The sequence below is a fragment of the Sapajus apella genome, unplaced genomic scaffold (assembly GCF_009761245.1).
Source record: "Sapajus apella isolate SASKATOON/1434 unplaced genomic scaffold, GSC_monkey_1.0 scaffold36, whole genome shotgun sequence".
Lineage (NCBI taxonomy): Eukaryota > Metazoa > Chordata > Mammalia > Primates > Cebidae > Sapajus > Sapajus apella.
This window is the reverse complement of record NW_022436976.1, coordinates 10,966,092-10,985,527: the sequence shown is the minus strand read 5'-3', so window position 1 is coordinate 10,985,527 and position 19,436 is coordinate 10,966,092. Positions and strand designations below refer to the sequence as shown.

At 39.4% G+C, this 19,436-nt stretch overlaps 1 protein-coding gene across 3 annotated transcripts in view; it reads right to left on the bottom strand.

Moving 5' to 3' along the window:
* Window positions 1-19,436, bottom strand: part of SLC44A5 (solute carrier family 44 member 5) — a 408,769-nt gene that overhangs the window by 126,196 nt on the left and 263,137 nt on the right. For all 3 annotated transcript variants that reach the window (XM_032296576.1, XM_032296574.1, XM_032296575.1), the window contains exon 2: window positions 16,099-16,147. In XM_032296576.1, the coding sequence (XP_032152467.1) occupies window positions 16,099-16,147 (49 nt within the window). The remainder of the gene's footprint in view (window positions 1-16,098; window positions 16,148-19,436) is intronic.

Genomic DNA, 19,436 nt, shown 5'->3' with positions numbered 1-19,436 from the left:
ATAAATTCACAATGTGACTTGAATTCAGAAGTCCAGAGCATGTAAAGTGATGTGTATGCTTGTAAATCATGAAACACAGTGTCCTGAATACAGTTCAACAAGCCACTGGAATATATATTACAACATGTATGTGTTGGGAAGTTTAAGTCTAATTTTATCCTGTTTAGACTTCAAAACTGTGCAGCTGTGAGACTTGTCCTCACTTTTACAACTTGGGCTTATAAGGTTAGAAATGAAAAGCTATTCCTTTTTTTCTAGACACTATATATGAAATTTGTGCAAGCTCATATCAAGTAAAGAATCACACTTGAATGATGGCTTCATTACCAAAATAGAAAGGCATCTCAAGTAATGTTTAGCTGACAGGTGCATACACTATTTATATCCTAATCCCTTATTTAACCAACCCAACAAAATAAATATTAAAAAAAAAAAACTAATACATGAGTTGAAAGAGATCTAAATTAAATACCAACACCCGTATAAAATTTAATATATTTTCCCACTAATTTTCCTCATAGGTCTAACTAGAAAATGACCTTGGCATCAAAACCCTGCATAGTTGCTACATTAAGAAAGGCAAGTAAAGCTGCATATTAGTGCACAAAGGAGATTCTTCCAGTCTTTGCCTTTGTGCTTCCTGATAAGCTCCTTCTTTGCCCAGGTTCTCTGCACTACTGTTTAAATGGGGTAACCTGGCTCCATACTGCTAGTTTCTGTAGGACTTAGAAATCCCATAATGGGATGCTGCTACCAGGATCACCCCTAGGGTCCTAGTTCACATTCTCCAGCCTGGTTACATGGTAGGTGGTGCCATGCCCCAGGGTCCCAGTCCTCAGAAACTACCAGCGGCTTTCCATCCCTGCTGCCTTCTCAACCAAGCCTACCCACTAGTCTCCTGTCCATCTGTGCACAAACTGCCTTTAATTTTTTTAATAGAAAAAAAATCACTCTTCACTCTCTTGCCAAAAGAATGCACACTTAAATATATAGATTGATTGAGAGAAAATGAAAATAAATCCATTCAGTAGCAAAATCGCCTGGGCAGAACAATATTTGAAAAATATAAGTAATCTATTCTTCTGACACCAGTATGTTTGTCTGACACAGGAATATGGCAAGAAAGATAATATTAGTTTCTCCGAAAAGAGGAGATATGGGTCAGTTACACAGATTTTAGTTATAACCACAGTAAAGGTGAAGGGTCAGGTGAATTGGGGTTGAATGAAGTATCAAGATATTGTTATCTAAGAAAAGGAGATAGAAAAAGAAGCTGGACACAATGTATGGGCTACCTCCCCTATGCCCCCAACCGCCAATTCACTAGGTAGCTGTGCCTATGGCAACTATGAGAGATTCTGGTGCTGCAGGTTCACTATCTGGCATTATCTCCTGAAAGCAGGGTGATGATCATATGGCCCTCCTTAATTCCCTAACAAAGCTCCCAGGGAAAAAAATGTCTCAAATCCTCATCATGGCTTTCAAGCCTCTCTACAACACCACATAATCTATTCGGCTTCATTGCCAAAGTGTCTTCCATCCTAGTCTCTGTTCAGCCACTCTGGGGTATGATGGGATATTCCATGATCACATGCTGTGATCCACATGAAAAAGCTCCACCCTGGTTCCCTTTTAAGGAAAGACTGGCTGCCCAGCAGTGAGAAGTGTGGTATGCAGACAGCCTCTTGTCTCCAGACAATGTCTGTCAGAGCCTCAGAGCCACTTGAGGATGGAGGGTGGAAAAAGAAAGAGGATCAAAAAACTACCTATTGGATACTATGCTTATTATCTGGGCAATGAAACAATCAGTACACCAAACCCTGTGTCACATAGTTTATCTCTATAACAACCTTCACATGTACCCTTGAACCTAAAGGAAGAGTTAAAAAATAAATAAATAAACTCCTGGACACTTGCACTCTCCCAAGACTAAACCAGGAAGAATCTGAATCCTTGAACAGATCAATAACAAGGGCTGAAGTTGAGGCAGCAATTAATAGTGACCAACTAAAAAAATCCCAGGTCCAGATGGATTTACAGCTGAATTCTACAAGACATACAAAGAAGAGCTGGTACCATTCCTTCTGAAACTATTCCAAACAATACAAAAAGAGGGAATCCTCCCCAACTCATTTAATGAGACCAACATCATCCTAATACCAAAACCCAGCAGAGATGCAACTAAAAAATAAAACTTCAGGCCAATACCCATGATGAACATCAACGTAAAAATCTTCAATAAAATACTGGCAAACAGAATGCAACAGCAAATCAAAAAACTTATTCATCATGATCAAGTAGGCTTCATACAAGGGATGCAAGGCTGGTTCAACATACACAAATCTATAAATGTAATCCATCACATAAACAGAACCAAAGACAAAAGCCACATGACTATCTCAATAGAGGCAGAAAAGGCCTTCAACAAAATTCAACAGCCCTTTATGCTAAAAACCCTTAATAAACCAGGTATCGATGGTACATATCACAAAATAATAAAAGCTATTTATGACAAACCCACAGCCAATATCATACTGAATGGGCAAAAACTGGAGGCATTCGCTTTGAAATCTGGCACAAGACAAGGATGCCCTCTCTCACAACTCCTATTCAATATAGTATTGGAAGTTCTAGCCAGAGCAATCAGGGCAGAAAAAGAAATAAACCATATTCAATTAGGAAAAGAGGAAGCCAAATTGTCTCTATTTGCAGATGACATGATTGTATATTTAGAAGAGCCCATCGTCTCAGCCTAAAATCTCCTGAAATTGATAAGCAACTTCAGCAAAGTCTCAGGATACAAAATGTGCACAAATCACAGGCATTTCCATACACCAGTAACACCCTAACAGAGCCAAATCAAAAGTGAACTCCCATTCACAATTGCTACAAAGAGAATAAAATACCCAGGAATTAAACTCCCATTCACAATTGCTACAAAGAGAATAAAATACCTAGGAACTAACAAAAGATGTAAAGGACCTCTTCAAGGAGAACTACAAACTACTGCTCACCAAAATGAGAGAGGAGACAAACAGATGGAGAAACATGCCATGCTCATGGTTAGGAAGAATCAATATCATGAAAATGGTCACACTGCCCAGAGTAATTTATGGATTCAACACTATCACCATCAAGCTACCAATACCTTCTTCACAGAACTGGAAAAAACCACCTTAAACTTCATATGGAACCAGAAGAGAGCCCACATAGCCAAGACAATCTTAAGCAAAAAAAACAAAGCTGGAGGCATCATGCTTCCTGACTTCAAACTATACTACAAGGCCACAGTAATCAAAACAGCATGGTACTGGCACCAAAACAGAGATATAAACCAATGGAACAGAACAGGGGCCTCAGAAGCAACAACACACATCTACAATCATCTGATCTTTGATAAACCTGAGAAAAACAAGCAATGGGGAAAGGATTCCCTGTTCAATAAATGGTGTTGGGAAAACTGGCTAGCCATGTGCAGAAAGCAGAAACTGGACCCCTTCCTGATACTTTACACTAAAATTAACTCCAGGTGGATTAAAGACTTAAACATAAGACCTAACACCATAAAAACCCTAGAAGAAAACCTAGGCAAAACCATTCAGGGCATAGGCATAGGCAAGGACTTCATGGCTAAAACACCAAAAGCAATGGCAACAAAAGCCAAAATAAACAAATGGGATCTAATTAAACTCCAGAGCTTCTGTACAGCAAAGGAAACAATCATTAGAGTGAACCAGCAACCAAGAGAATGGGAAAAAAATGTTTGCAATCTACTTATCTGACAAAGGGCTAATATCCAGAATCTACAAAGAACTAAAACAGATTTACAAGAAAAAAACAGACAAACCCATTCAAAAGTGGGCAATGGACATGAACCGACACTTTACAAAAGAAGACATATATGAGGCCAACAAACATGAAAAAATGCTCATCATTACTGGTCATTAGAGAAATGCAAACCAAAACCACATATAGATACCATCTCATACTACTTAGAATGGCAATAATTAAAAAATCTGGAGATAACAGATGCTGGAGAGGATGTGGAGAAATAGAAACACATTTACACTGTTGGTAGGAGTGTAAATTAGTTCAACCATTGTGGAAGACAGTGTGGCGATTCCTCAAGGACCTAGCAATAGAAGTACCATTTGACCCAGCAATCCCATTACTGGGTGTATACCCAAAGAATTATAAATTTTTCTATTATAAAGACACACGCATAGGTATGTTCATTGCGGCACTGTTTACAATAGCAAAGCCCCGGAACCAACCCAAATGTCCATCATCAATAGACTGGATGAAGAAAATGTGGCCCATATACACCATGATATACTATGCAGCCATAAAATATTATGAGTTTGTGTCCTTCATAGGGACATGGATGAATCTGGAAACCATCATTCTCAGCAAACTGACAAAGAACAGAAAACCAAACACCATATGTTATCAGTTATAGGCAGGCATTGAACAATTAGAATACGTGGACACAGGGAGGGGAACTTCACACACTGTGGTCAATGGAGGAGGCAAGGGGAGGGAAAGTGGGGGTGGGGAGTGTGGGGAGGGATAATGAGGGGAGAAACACCAGATATAGGTGATGGGGGAATGAAGGCAGCAAACCACCTTGCCATGTATGTACCTATGCAACAATCCTGCATGATCTGCATATATACCCCAGAACCCGAAGTACAATTAAAAAAATAAATAAACTTTTAAGTGCAAGTTTAATATACATATAGAAAAACATGGAAATCATATAGTACAGTTTGATAAATATATATATAAAGTGAACACCATGTGTAACTCACCTATGTCAAGAACTACAACACTAGTAACACACTGCTTTGGGTTCTCAGGCATTTCCCCCATCTCTGCAAGGTAGCTATAATCTTGACAGGTAATATCATAGAGCAGTGTTCCCTGTGTCAGGATTTTATATGCATGGAATCATTCAATATCTACTCTTTTGTATCTGACTTCTTTTGCCCAACATTTTTTTTCCCCTGTGGAATATGTCTATGTTGTTAAATGTAACGGTAGTTTATTCTCTTTATTGTATGTACTGTATTCCATTTTATAAACATAAAATAATTCATTTTGATAATGGTCATTCATATTGTTTCCAATTTGCATCTATTAAAAATAATTCTGCCAGGAAAAAAACAAATAAAAAAATAAGTAAATAAAGGTGTGGCCATTTCAGAGTTACTCCAGATCCGTCCCTTCTGGGTGGCTGAGGCTTTGTTGGACTAGCAATTTGAAAACTCTCGCCGGGTGCGGTGGCTCAAGCCTGTAATCCCAGCACTTTGGGAGGCCGAGGCGGGTGGATCACGAGGTCAAGAGATCGAGACCATCCTGGTCAACATGGTGAAACCCCGTCTCTACTAAAAAATACAAAAAATTAGCTGGGCATGGTGGTGCGTGCCTGTAATCCCAGCTACTCAGGAGGCTGAGGCAGGAGAATTGCCTGAACTCAGGAGGCAGAGGTTGCGGTGAGCCGAGATCGCGCCATTGCACTCCAGCCTGGGTAACATGAGTTAAACCCCAACTCAAAAAAAAAAAAAAAGAAAACTCTTGCTTCCTTTCCCTTTTTCTCACAAACGCTGATCACTGGTAAGGAGCCTGCACTGCAGACTACATCTCAGCATTTGCTGCCAAGATCCCAATCTGCAACACGTACCTCCATGAACCCAATTCTCTTTTCTATTCTCTCATCTGTTAAATCATTTTCCTCCTTCCAGGGTCTGGCTCAATGATAACTCCAAGAAACTTTTCTTGATTTTTTTAGTCAATAACAATTATTTATTTTACTCTGTTCCCCTGAGTTATGCTTGTACTTCTATTTAGCAAATCATTCATTTTTAAATATATTAACATTCATGGTTGAAATTTTAAGTTTATTGGAAGCATAGTCTGTGTTTTATTCAATTCTGTATGCCCCACTAGAATGAAAGAATAAACTAATGCACAATCTGGAAACCTCCTTAACCTCTTTTTTTCCTTCTCCATAAAAACTGAAATGAAATTCTGCCAATATTTCATCTCTGATGTTTTATACATATGCCCATTTCCCTTCACTTGTCAGACATGTTTTATTTAGGCTCTACTTTTTGGTCTAGCCAAGCAAATCTACTTTGCATGGTATGTGCCTACTTCTATTTTTAAGCCATTGCAAGAGATACTATTTACCTCCTTTGCCAACATGATCCTTCCTTCAAAATATTGCTCAAGATTCTCCTACTACGTGAAGCGCTCCATGGTACTGTCACCCAACTTCAGTCACCTCAAGATCTCCTGGTTCACGTAATTTAGGTATCCAATACATGCCCACAAATCACTGTTCTTCATCACTTTTAAGTGACAAAGTTGTATGTTACCTTAAGTTTTTCCTAGGCTAGAATAATATTCTATGTGGCAAATTGAAATATATGTGTAATGTATGTATGTGTGTGTGTGTGTGTGTGTGTGTGTGTGTGTGTGTATGTATTCTAGATTAACAATATATGAGGTTTCACTTTCCCATTCCCAAAACGTGTACTTCATACTTTCCTGTCCTCTTCAACACTCAACACTCCAGCCCTGGTCCTTCCACCACCACCACTGCCACCTCTCATCATCCCACCCCCACAACCATCCCTGCATGATGGTCTTACCTCATACTTCATTGAGAAAATATAAGCAACCAGCAAGACTACCTCTTCTTTTCATTGCCAAAACTATTGACACTCCAACATCTCACCCTATTCCTTGCTTACTGTCTTAAAACTACGGTTAAAAGTCCCTGCTTCCATCATAGGCCAGACTCTCCAATGGTGTTCTGGACCCATCTTTAGGACTTTGTCTCCATAATTTCTTCTTTCTCTTGTGTCATCAATGGCCTTCTAGATACTGTCTAGCACCACACACCACCATATTCTAGTATGTCCTATCTTCAGAAAGCTCTTCTTTGAGCCCAGCTTCCTTTCATCCACTAGGAAAGCTTACTGAAAGCATTGTCTTTATTGCCTCTGGTAGCCATCTCTACTAGATTCAGCTCGCACTCTCTAATCAACTCTTCTTAGTCACACTTTAGTGTCCATTGCCACTGAGATAGCTCTTGACGAGGTCACTAAAGGTTTTCATGTTGCCAAATCCAGTGATCATTTCTCAATTTTCATCTTATTTGACTTCTCAAATTAATCAACACGTGGTCACTTTAAAAACAAAACAAAACAAAAACCCAAACTCTTCTTGTATCACTTTCTCTTTTTTTGGCTTCTACAACATCTCATTCTCCTGCCTTTTCTCCAACTCACTGGGTGCTCTCCCATCTCCTGTACTGGTTCTTCCACCTCTGCTTGATATCCAAATGCTTTTGAGTCAAGAGTTTTGTTCTTGGACCTCTCTTCCACCCTCCTAAGTGTTCTTATCCAGAGACGCAGCTTTAAATATTATCTGCAAGCTGACAACTTCCCATTTTTGATCACCAGCCCTCATTTTATTCTTCACTGAGTTCCAGACTCATGCATGGCATTCACACACTGATACCTATTTAGTATCTCAAACTTAACACAGCCAAAACAGAAGTCTTAACCTCCTTAATCTTTTCATTTGTACAATAGGGGAGCATAATCTGTTTGGTAGTTCAAGTCACAAATATAACAGTTATTCTTGACTCATTTTTTCTCTTGCTTTTTACATCCAACCCCATCAGTAAGTGCTGCTTCTTCTACCACCAAAACATATCCTGAGTCTATACAAGTCTCTCTCTCTCCACTACTACTACCATCTTCCAAGTGACTGACTTCTTCACTTAGACAACTTTAAAATCTTCCTGTGACTCTCCTTGCTCCTGATTTTGGACTCATTCACAGAGCAGTCAGAATGAGTTTTAAAAACAGATTAGCTCACTCTCTGACTAAGACCCTCACATGGCTTTTCCACTGCACTCACTATAACATACTCAGCTTGCAGAGCATCTCCTACCCACCCACTACCCAAGTCCCACTCCCATCCACCATGCCACACTCACATGGGCCTCCTCTCTGCTCCCTGAACTAAGTGTTTTCCTGCCTTAGAGACTTCATTTTGTCTCCTCTATCTGACATGCTATGTCCTCAGACTCTGCATGATAAGCTCCTGTTATCATTCAAGTCTCATTTCAATTGTCACCTCCATAAAGGGATCTTCCTTCATCACCAAATCTAAGTTAACACTTCCCCTCCTCTATATATTATTTAACAGAGGCACTGTTACGTCACTCTGTTTTACCCTCTTCCTCGAATTTCTATTTCCTTCCTCTTCCAAGAAGACAGCTACCTTGTCTATCTTGCTCATCACAGTATCTCTAGCGCCTAGAAGACATAGGGAATGTAATAGATGTTCATGAATGCACATAAAAGATGTTCTATGAAAAATGCCACTTGTAATTTAAAACTAAGAAAAATGTTCATATACAGAAGAATTGGTATATTTTCTTCCAATAAAACAAGCTGTATAATCCATGATGTTTTTCTTTTTGTTTTGACAAGTAGGAAGCCCACTGATAAATTTAATTTCAATACCAGCTACTATATTAGTCTTGAGTCAAAATTTATTTTTAGGACTTTGAATTTCTATTTTCATTTTAATAATTCTATTGCATTCCAGATGTTTTAAGTCATTTCACCTAAGATCTTTTCTAGAAAGAGGCAGCATAAAAGTATATAAGTAAATAGGAATAAAGCTTCAATGTTCCATAGTTGCCCTTTTTTCTTTACACACAAAAGAGTATACTAAACAAATTCGTATGTGTCACAATACTGAAAATAACTATTATTATAGAAGGTGGAAAATCTGTCTGAAATTTAGTAAAATCATTTATTTTTACCTGAAGCATTGGAGAGGTGGTAAGCTCACTATCATAAAAAGATTCAAGGAAAGAATGAAGAGTCACTTATCTGGGATGTTGAAGAAGGGGTTAATTCATATAAAGGAGTTGGATTAAGTGGCCTCTAAGTCATTTCCAATCCTGAGATTCACTCAATCTGTGACTCAATTCTTAATGCCAAAGCACAGAAGAAGAGTTAAGCTGCCGGGCCCAGTGGCTCATGTCTGTAATCCCAGCACTTTGGGAGACTGAGGCTGGTGGATCATGAGGTCAGGAGTTCGAGACCAGCCTAGCCAGCATGGTGAAATCCCATTTCTGCTAAAAATACAAAAATTAGCAGGGCATGGTGGCATGCACCTGTAATCCCCACTACTTGGGAGGCTGAGGCAGGAGAATTGCATGAATCCAGGAGGTGGAGGTTGTAGTAAACCAAGATTGCACCACTGCACTCCAGCCTGGACAATAGAACAAGACTCTGTCTCAAATAAATAAATAAATAAATAAATAAAAGCCAAAAAAATAAAAAGTTAAGCTTCAGGCCTTAGTGATAAGCACATACAGCACTATGCAGACACACACCACACATTTTTATGAATTCTAAAGTGTTGTTATCAAGTAGACATCTCAAATCATTGTGACAATACTGTGCTGTCTCCTAAATGTATTCTGTCCTTAAGTTTGCTTCTTGTTGAAATAATTGGTATGCTTTTTCTAACTGTAGAGGGGACTTACATATCTGAAGGTGGGGCTCATTATCAAGAAAAATATGATTAAAAATTATAGTAAAAAAGAACACAACATTTTTTAAAAATGTAGGTTCTGTGTTGTAAAAATGTCTCAAAGAGGTTACAAACCATTTTGACTTGTGAAATAGCTTGGAATAAAAAGGCTATATCCATAGTACTTCCTCTGAAACCTTTTTTATAAAGTCTCAAATGTAGAAGGAAATGAAGAGAAATAAAAGTAAATAATTGCCCCAAATGGCTAATTCTTCAGAATACAAGAATGTGAATTGAAGTTGTGCTCTAAACCTGGCATTTATATTCTTCATTTGGAGTGGAGCAAATGGCCTAATGATTAATAATTTATCAGCATGACTCTTCCACAGAAAGGTAAAGACTAGCATTCATCTTTAATATTTGCAGTCTCTTTTATTCCTCATTGTGTAAGTTTATTCTTTTTTCTATATTTTTACACTTTAAAATCTCACTGCCTACAAGTTATTCCTGATAATTATGAAAATAACCTAAAAACTCTGTAGGCACGTTTAAATCAAGAGTTTTTTTTTTTTAAAGTATTAGTTAATTATGCTTTCTATGTGCCAGGAACTGTGCTATTTCTAGAAATACAAAGATAAACTAAGAGAAGTTCTTCCCGGATAGAGTTTGCAGTTTAGTAGGAGAGGCAGAAAATAAATAGATTAATGTGATCGGAAAAATTAATGGTTATTGACAAGGGCTCTAGAAAAAGGACAGTGTGTCTACTACTGAATGGAGTAAGAAGAATATAGAAAAAATTCAAAGAGGAGGTGACCCTTGGACTCATACTTGAAGACATTCCAAGAAGAGCCAAGAGCACACATCAAATATGAAAGCCTGAGAATACTCACCCTTTCATTGTAGCCACACTTGACTTCTTTCCACTCCTTAAACATTCTAAACTTCTGTCCATCTCAGGGACTTTGCATTTGTTATCTTCTGCCTTAATGCTTTGATCCCAGATCTTTGCATGGCTGGCTCCCTCTTGTTATCCAGCTCTTACCTGCCATCTGCTCCAGAGCCCTAACAACAACCCAGTTCCCCATTCACTCTCAACCATATCATTTAATTGCATTTATGTTACAGTATGTATCACTACTGAAAGGAGTTTATTCATTTCTTTGCTTATATAATTGATGTCCTATCTAGAATCTCAGGTCTATGAGAAGTCAGAAGCATGTCTGTTTTGTTCACCAGTGTGTATAATGGGCTGAGAAAAGTACCTGGCATATAACGCACATTTGCTGAATGCCTAAATAAAGTATCATCTTGGCTCAAAATTGAGGATGGACTCAATCCAGGAAAAGACAGAATTTTGGCAGGACGGAGTTGGTTAGAAGGAAAGCAAGACATCATTTAAAAGACGATTTCAGTAACTCAGCTGAGAGATTATGAAATCCTCGACTCAGGCAGTGGTCCTGGGAGAGCAGAGTTCTAAGAGGTAAAAAGAAGGTAAAATCTACAAGGTTTTAGGACTATTGTATATTCAGAGTAGGAGCGAGAATCTAGTACTACTGTGTCTGACAACTAGTTTGATTATAGTTACATTCACCAAGGGAGGAAACGCCATTAAAGGAGAAGGAAGGGTATAAAGCACAAAGGAGTTCATGAGTTAAAGTTTTAAAATGTTGAGTTTAGGATGCCCATAGCACATCCAGGTAGAACTATCTAGTAGAAAGTCAGAAATATAAATATACTTCTGAGGCTTTTTGAAATACTGATATATTTCTTTTACCTAAAACACCTATATAAAGGGGACATCTTGAAAGAACATTAAAGTCTAATGGAAAATTCTCTCTTCTGAAAAATATCCTCCAATCAGCTCTGGAGTGAATTGCAAGCACTCTTCCTTGGTGTTCCAAGAGTAGCCTGTGCAGTTATAATACCAGGATGTAGTTAGTTGCTTGATTGGCTGACTCTTCAGTTAAGCCAGGAGCTCCACTGCATAGAGCTGTACATAGCAGCCCAGAGAGTAACAGTTTTGATGATGTCACACCACTCCCCTAATACTAATTTCTCCAGTGAGTTCCCACTGCCTAAGAATCAGCTCCAAATGCTTTAGCATGGTATCCAAAGCCCTACATAATTTTGTGTTCACATATCTGCCTCAACAGTCTCACTCTGAGGTCTCTAAATGCTGGAATAAACTCTCTGCTGAGGCAAACCAGTTATGTACATTTCTGCAGGGTCTGAAAATTGATTTTTGTCATGCCCTAGAATTACCAACTCAGGGATGATGACTGGCACTAACAAAGCTCACAAGAGACTAATGTCTAAAATCCGAATGCCAATGAAATAATTTACATTGAGAAATTTAATTGCTGAGACGAACTGATGTTCATGTTTCCCTGACCAGTTCATTCCTCCCAGTAGGCAAACTACATGAAAAACCTAATTATCAAAAGGTTGCTTGATGAGTGTGGAGTCAGAACAAGGGGAATTACATGAATAGAATATCTAATGGCATTCAGCTGTGCTAGCCAGTGTTCAAGAGAACAGTATCCTTACATAGGATCCTCACATCAATTTGACTTGATGCCCTAATCTGGAGAGTTCTTGGATGAATAGCGTTGTTTGGATCATCATTTGTACTTCTCTTTATGTATGTTATTACATTGAATAAATTTATCATCAAGGCTTGCTGGACTGGAAACCTTACAGGTTTCACTGTAGTGACTATCTTCATCTCTGCTTTAATTATGTGTTAATTTCTAGCTTAACCCATAGAAAGCAGTGCTATTTTCTAAATTCCTAAGTTTGGAGAAAGTGCCTCTCATAAACTGGTAGACTTCCTTGCTTTGTGGCCCTGCCCAGGAGTCAGCTTCTCTCACCCCAGCCTCAGAGAGCCCTTCCTCCCCTGAAATCCTGCAGCAGCCTTTGCTGGGGACCACACATTTGGTGCACAGCCCATGCTACTTGTGCTTGCTCTTTAGCTTTTCATATGTTTGTGTGGTCTTCCCTTGGAGGACAGAGGTGTGCATTCAATATTTGTGTGAGTAATTAATGATGAGGTCCAGCTTTTCATTTTTTCTCAGTAAACCCCTGGTTACAGCACCTATTCCTTGGGTGGCTTTCTGTTTGTAAAAATTATGGCTATTATTATTATTATTATTTGAGACAGAGTCTTTCTCTGTTGCCCAGGCTGGAGTACAGTGGCACAGTCTCAGCTCACTGCAACCTCTAGCTCCTGGGTTCAAGAGATTCTCCTGCCTCAGCCTCCTGAGTAGGTAAGATTAGAGGTGTGCACCACACCTCGCTAATTTTAGTATTTTTAATGAAGGTGGGATTTCGCCATGTTGGCTAGGCTGGTTTCAAACTCCTGGCCTCAATTGATCTGCCCACCTTAGCCTCCCAAAGTGCTGGGTTTACAGGTGTGAGCCACCGTGCCCAGCCAGAATATTATTTCTTTCATAGCTATGCTTGAAAATGTCAGCATTCTTTAAAATGGCATCCTTTTTTCAGAAGGGTTTTTCTATTGAAAACAAAATAAAACAAACTTCATCTCTAAAACCTGAGATGATAATATGTGGTCTTTATTACAAGATGCTAACTGTAGCAATTTGGGCTTTATTTTCTTAGACTTGGATCACAGGTCAAGCAAATGGTCCTAACATTTTAATGACTTTGCCCTGATATAAAGAAAGATAAACAGAATAAGCTGAACTTTTTGCATGAGGACCTGTAAATCTTTGACCTCCCTTGACACAGCATACTTAGATCCACATCATATGCAGTGTCATGCCCCCTGTAGACACTTCATAAAAATTAATTGACTTGAAAAATAGTCTGAGGTGTATTCCATGAGACCTAGTAATACAAATAGCTCAGAGAACTCTGCTACTACTTTCCTGTTAGCAGAGTATCTTGTTTAGGAATATGAACCCAATATCACACCAATGGCATCTGAAAACAGTATAGGGTTCAGAGAGCATCTTAGCAAGAGCTTTAAATAAAGACTTAGAAGTCCTGAAGTGTAAACCATAAGTGAATCTTCACTTACATATGCTGCCAGTTTTGTCTCAAGTGTGGCAACGCTGTGGCCGTTACGCAGCCTCCTTTGAAGTTCATTCTTGTATTTATCCCTGGATTCAATGTCACACTGCTTCCTTCCCATTCTTGTTTTCTTTCCTTCACTCCTTAAACAAATGTGTATAGTACCCCTTACTCTAACAGAAGAATTACGCTAGTTGGTAATAATACAAAGATGAGACGTTGTTATGCTCAAGGATAAGTGGGCATATCAGTGGGCTTCCTACAAGTCAGTACAGAAGGAGAAACAGTGAGTTACATGGTTTTTACCTAATAGAAGAAAGCATACCAATTCTCCATTAAATAAAATTTAATTGGGTCTACATTACAAGATGAATTTCTCATGTAGCGTCTTATCGAAGAGCTTTTATTTCTTAGTTTTCTATGTGTATTCATATCCAGTGTCTAATGTACTACTGAGGATAGTGCTGAAAACCTTTTCACTAATTAATCTTTTTCTGATTCTGTTGAATATAGGGGAGAAATCTTGGAGCCTGAAGATCAACTTTGTGAAAAGTGGCCGGGAAACACCTTAAACTATCAAATCACCTTCTCTTGGTTATTGGACAATAGCTCTCTCACACACAGTTCTTAGTAGATGGGAAGAAATGAGACACTCAGTTCACCTCTCCTATGCATGACCATCATTCCTTCACCTTTTCTCAAAACAACGACAGCTGGGTGGTGACTAGGCACAAAATGCTGCCGTTGTGAACTGAGAGAATTAAACAGAACACAGAGGACTGACAAGCAGGAAGTGCTGTATGAGTCTCTCTGAATCTCCAATAACATTTTGGATTTCTCAGGAGGGCCACATGTTATAAGCACAAGGTGTTACTAAAGCCAGTCCTGCTGCTAGAGGCCATATGGAGAATTGGGGGCTTCTTACTTGCTCCTTAAACACCCCAATTATTTTCCCAGTAAGGACAGTGTAGAACCCTACCTGAAAAAGTTACAAATGAGCCAACTATGTCTTCCTGTAGTTATGCCCCCATGGTTTTACAATGCTTTCCTCTGTTCTTGGATTGAAGGCAGAGGAAGGTCTGCCCACAGAATGACCAGCTCACCTTTGAAGGTCTTTGTGGTGCTGGAGGCATCACAAAAGGCCCCAGGTAAAAATAAATGACTTTCCTCACAGTGATTATCACAGTCATTTGGACTTTACCTGAACTACCCAGTTCCATTATTAAATTCTAAATAATGGAAGACAGGTGATCTGACCTCTTTTGCTACACCTAAAACCAGCCAGGCCTAATTCTGCTTTCTTATCTATGGCCTAGAAAGGCACACTTGTAATCGGTATTTTCTCTTTCTAAATGTGTCAGTCTATTTATTACAATTATTATTACTGTTGAATCTGATTTATACCTAAAGTTCCCTTGAGGCTAATAGGGTACATTCAATGCTTACAAACAAGTTATTGTAAAATGGATATAATTATAGTAAAAGTAACTACCACATTGAATGAGGCTGTTTGTATACTAGACAACAAAATGTATTCATGGTGTTACCATGGAGAGAATGGAGAGATTTTGAACTCATTTTAAAGAAGGCACCTTTATTCTAAGTGTGCCTTTAAATGAGTAACTTGAAACAAATGACTTGGCTTTTTACAAAATTAGAACAAACTGAATATACATCTCTTTAAAGCTAGGCTATTACAGGGACATAACAGTAAATGCTAATGTACATACTGATGGTTGGCACATGCAAATGAGCATGCTGGTCGCTGGTTCACATCACCATTCATTACGGCACACAACTGCCAGAAATCAAAGTTAAGCAAAAAGCAGCTACCAACTGCATAGTCTTCCCTCCTTATGGAGCCATTTTGCCCCACAATCCCCTTTGTGATTAGCAAAAAGCTTGGAAATCGAGGCTGAAATAAATAAGAGGACTATGAATTACTGGCTAATTTTAAAATAGCACAGAACCTTGGAGAGGGGAGGAGGCACCAGCTGAGATGAGTACATATTTCCCTAGAGTATTTCACATGATGCATTGGTGAATGACTGCCTCTGAGAAAGCACTCTGATCTTGGAAGCTGAGCGACACAAATACTTGGCGTTGATGAAGTTGGCATGGCAACCCTGCGTTCGCAATGGTGAGTCCCAGAGTAAACAGGTGCATAAAGCAATGACTTGAATGAGTTTGCTTCTCTACAAAGTGGTTAAATCTCATAAAGGATTTTTTTGTCTTCTCTTTTTGAAAAGTACAAACAGTCAGTCTAATAATGTAAGGCAGTTCATTTGCTGAATGGGGGAAGATATTCATGACTCATAGAAAGATTTATTCTCTGTACTTTCCCTGTGTAAAAAGGTGAAATTTAGGCAGAAATAAGTCATTTCCCCCTCACAGCAGACACAACTCTCCATTAACTGGAAAACAGTACCTCCCCCATCCCCAAAACCTTTCTGTGTATGTTTAAAAAAGCATATTCCCAACAAAGGAATTGCTTACCTATTGGCAACAGGCCCCTTGAAATCTGGGTCGTATGTCCTTGGGTCACCTGCATTTAAAACAAAGATCTTTTAAGCATATAAGCCAGCAAAAAAATAAATATAAAATATTAATAACAAATATCTACATATTGGTTAGTTCACTACTCAGTGCAGTGATGAATTCAAACTTTGGTTCAATGAAACATTATGTCCTGGTTACAGTTGTCAATCCTTTCTCCTCTTTCCAGCTTAGAAGGGGCACTGAGAAGACTGGTTAAGGAACATACTCCATACACAGGTGAATGTATCCTCCCACCGTACTGAGCATCAACATTAACAATTGTATCCAGGGTAGTAAAACTTGAAGCCCTTCTGGGCTGCAAAACCATTTTACCATCAGCCATCACCAAGTTTGCTGAGGACTTATGTGGTGCACAGTTTAATATGATACCTGCTTATCCCGTTTCACTCATTCCTCTCAGTAGACTAGGCTTTCCTTCGAGAAGTTCAAATACTAGTTACTGTTGGTCTCTATCATGTTGGCTGTATGGTATATAAAAATTAATGTTCTATTACAGAAACATTTTTATTGCATTTTTTTCAACATACTGGCAGACTTTATGCCATCTGGTAAGGTGCCCTTGTCACTCTGTTGCATTAAGACTGTGATCTATTACCCTTTTCTATAAACAGTAAAAGTACACATGGAATGGCTTTTTTCTCCCTACATGTACTGTGTGGGCAGACCCAGTACCAAGTTATATATAGTCATTCCTGGCCAAGGATTTGCATTTTGCAATCCCCAAACTCTTGACTCTTCCCCTACAACCTAAGCACTCCCATTTGTTCCTCTAGGGATTCATCCCTATAAAAAGGTCTGGTCCTGAATTAGAGATAAAATTTTCCTGTTTGAGACAGTCTATATGTACTCCGGTGCCAAGTTGTCTAGAACACTGTCATCTTCTCTTTTTTGGACAGCTTGTCTGCCTCTGCCTCACTGCAACAGATAACATAAGAAGTGTTTAAGTCCCCTTTATCTGAGAACTGACCATTCCCCTGTCCCCCAGTCCACAGGAGTAGGTTTCTAGTAGCCACATTTCTTCTTTGTGCCTGTTTTCTGGCCATGGCCAACTGCATCTGGTTTAGACATTGGATCCAAGCTGGGCAAGTCAGATTCTCAATCCCAGAAATTTAGAATTAGAATGGACAATGAGTTATTCTCAGTTGAAGATTGGAACTGCAAAATATCAACCTTTAAACAAGAGAAGCAGAGAAATCTGGCTTTCAGAAAGAAGTTATTGAAGTAAGTGTTCAAAGAGAAGCAGAGGTGACAGTCCTAATGGCCTTTATCCTGTGGCCTAGTTCCCACCTGAAGCCCAGGGTTGAGTTTCATGAAATACTTTATAGCCTTAATCTGTTTTCCCTTTTCTCACTTTTAACTAGTTCAAGTCAATTATATGTAGCAAAAGAACCAAAGAGTCTTAATAATTCACTCTCTCGGCTTACATTTCAACAATTTATTTTAACATTTTTTGGATCCTTGCCATGAACAGGTAGTATCAGGATATGAAGAATTTTTTAGACTAAGTCTGCCTTTCTGAATCTCAGACTTAAATAAGACATATAAGCTCGACAGGGCTGGGCATGGTGGCTCATATGTATGATCCTAGCACTTTGAAAAGTCAAGGTTGGTGGACTGCTTGAGGCCAGGAGTTCCAGGCCAGCCTGAGCAACATGGCAAAACCTCAAATTAGCTGGACATGATGTCCCACACCAGTAGTCCCAGCTACTCCAAAGGCTGAGGCACAAGAATCCCTTGAACCCAGAGGGTGGAGGTTCCAGTGAGCTGAGAGTGACACTGTACTCCAGCTTAGGTGACAGAACAAGATGGAAGGGAAAGGGAGGGGGCGGGAGGGGAGGGGGGGGGGGGGGGGGAGGGGTGCAGGGATGGGGGGGGGGGGGGGAGGGGATGGGGGAGGGGAAGGGAGAGGGATGGGGAGAGGAGGTGGAGGAAGGGAAGGGAAGGGAGAAAAAAAGAAAAAAGGAGAAAAGGAGAAAGAAAGAAAAGGAAAGAAAGGAAGGAAGGGGGGAGAAAGAGAAGAAAGATAAAAAAGAGAGAGAGAGGGAAGGAATGAGAAAGAAAGGGAAAGGAAGAAAGGAGGGAGGGAGGAAGGGAGGGAAGGAGGGAGGAAGGGAGGGAAACATAAGCTGGAAACATCATTGCAACACTATGTGGTAAGAACTGTGATAGAGAGATATAGACCAATGGAACAGAACAGAGGTCTCAGAGGCAACACAACATATCTACAACCATCTGATCTTTGACAAACCAGACAAAAACAAGCAATGGGGAAGGATTCCCTGTTCAATAAATGGTGTTGGGAAAGCTGGCTAGCCATGTGCAGAAAGCAGAAACTGGATCCCTTCCTGACACCCTACACTAAAATTAACTCCAGATGGATTAAAGACTTAAACATAAGACCTAACACCATAAAAACCCTAGAAGAAAATCTAGGCAAAACCATTCAGGACATAGGCATAAGCGAGGACTTCATGACCAAAACACCAAAAGCATTGACAACAAAAGCCAAAATAGACAAATGGGACCTAATCAAACTCCACAGCTTCTGCACAGCAAAATAAACAGTCATTAGAGTGAATCGGCAACCAACAGAATGGGAAAAAATTTTTGCAGTTTGCCCATCTGACAAAGGGCTGATATCCAGAATTTACAAAGAACTAAAACAGATCTACAAGAAAAAAACTAACAAGCCCATTCAAAAGTGGGCAAAGGATATGAACAGACACTTTACAAAAGAAGACATACATGAGGCCAACAAACATATGAAAAAATGCTCATCATCACTGGTCATCAGAGAAATGCAAATCAAAACAACATTGAGATACCATCTCACGCCAGTTAGAATGGCGATCATTAAAAAATCTGGAGACAACAGACGCTGGAGAGGATGTGGAGAAATAGGAACACTTTTGCACTGTTGGTGGGAGTGTAAATTAGCTCAACCATTGTGGAAGACAGTGTGGCGATTCCTCAAGGACCTAGAAATAGAAATTCCATTTGACCCAGCAATTCCATTACTGGGTATATATCCAAAGGATTACAAATCGTTCTACTATAAGGACACGTGCACGTGAATGTTCATTGCAGCACTGTTTACAATAGCAAAGACCTGGAACCAACCCAAATGCCCATCGACAATAGACTGGATAGGGAAAATGTGGCACATATACACCATGGAATACTATGCAGCCATCAAAAACGATGAGTTTGGGTCCTTTGTAGGGACATGGATGAACCTGGAAACCATCATTCTCAGCAAACTGACAGAAAAGCAG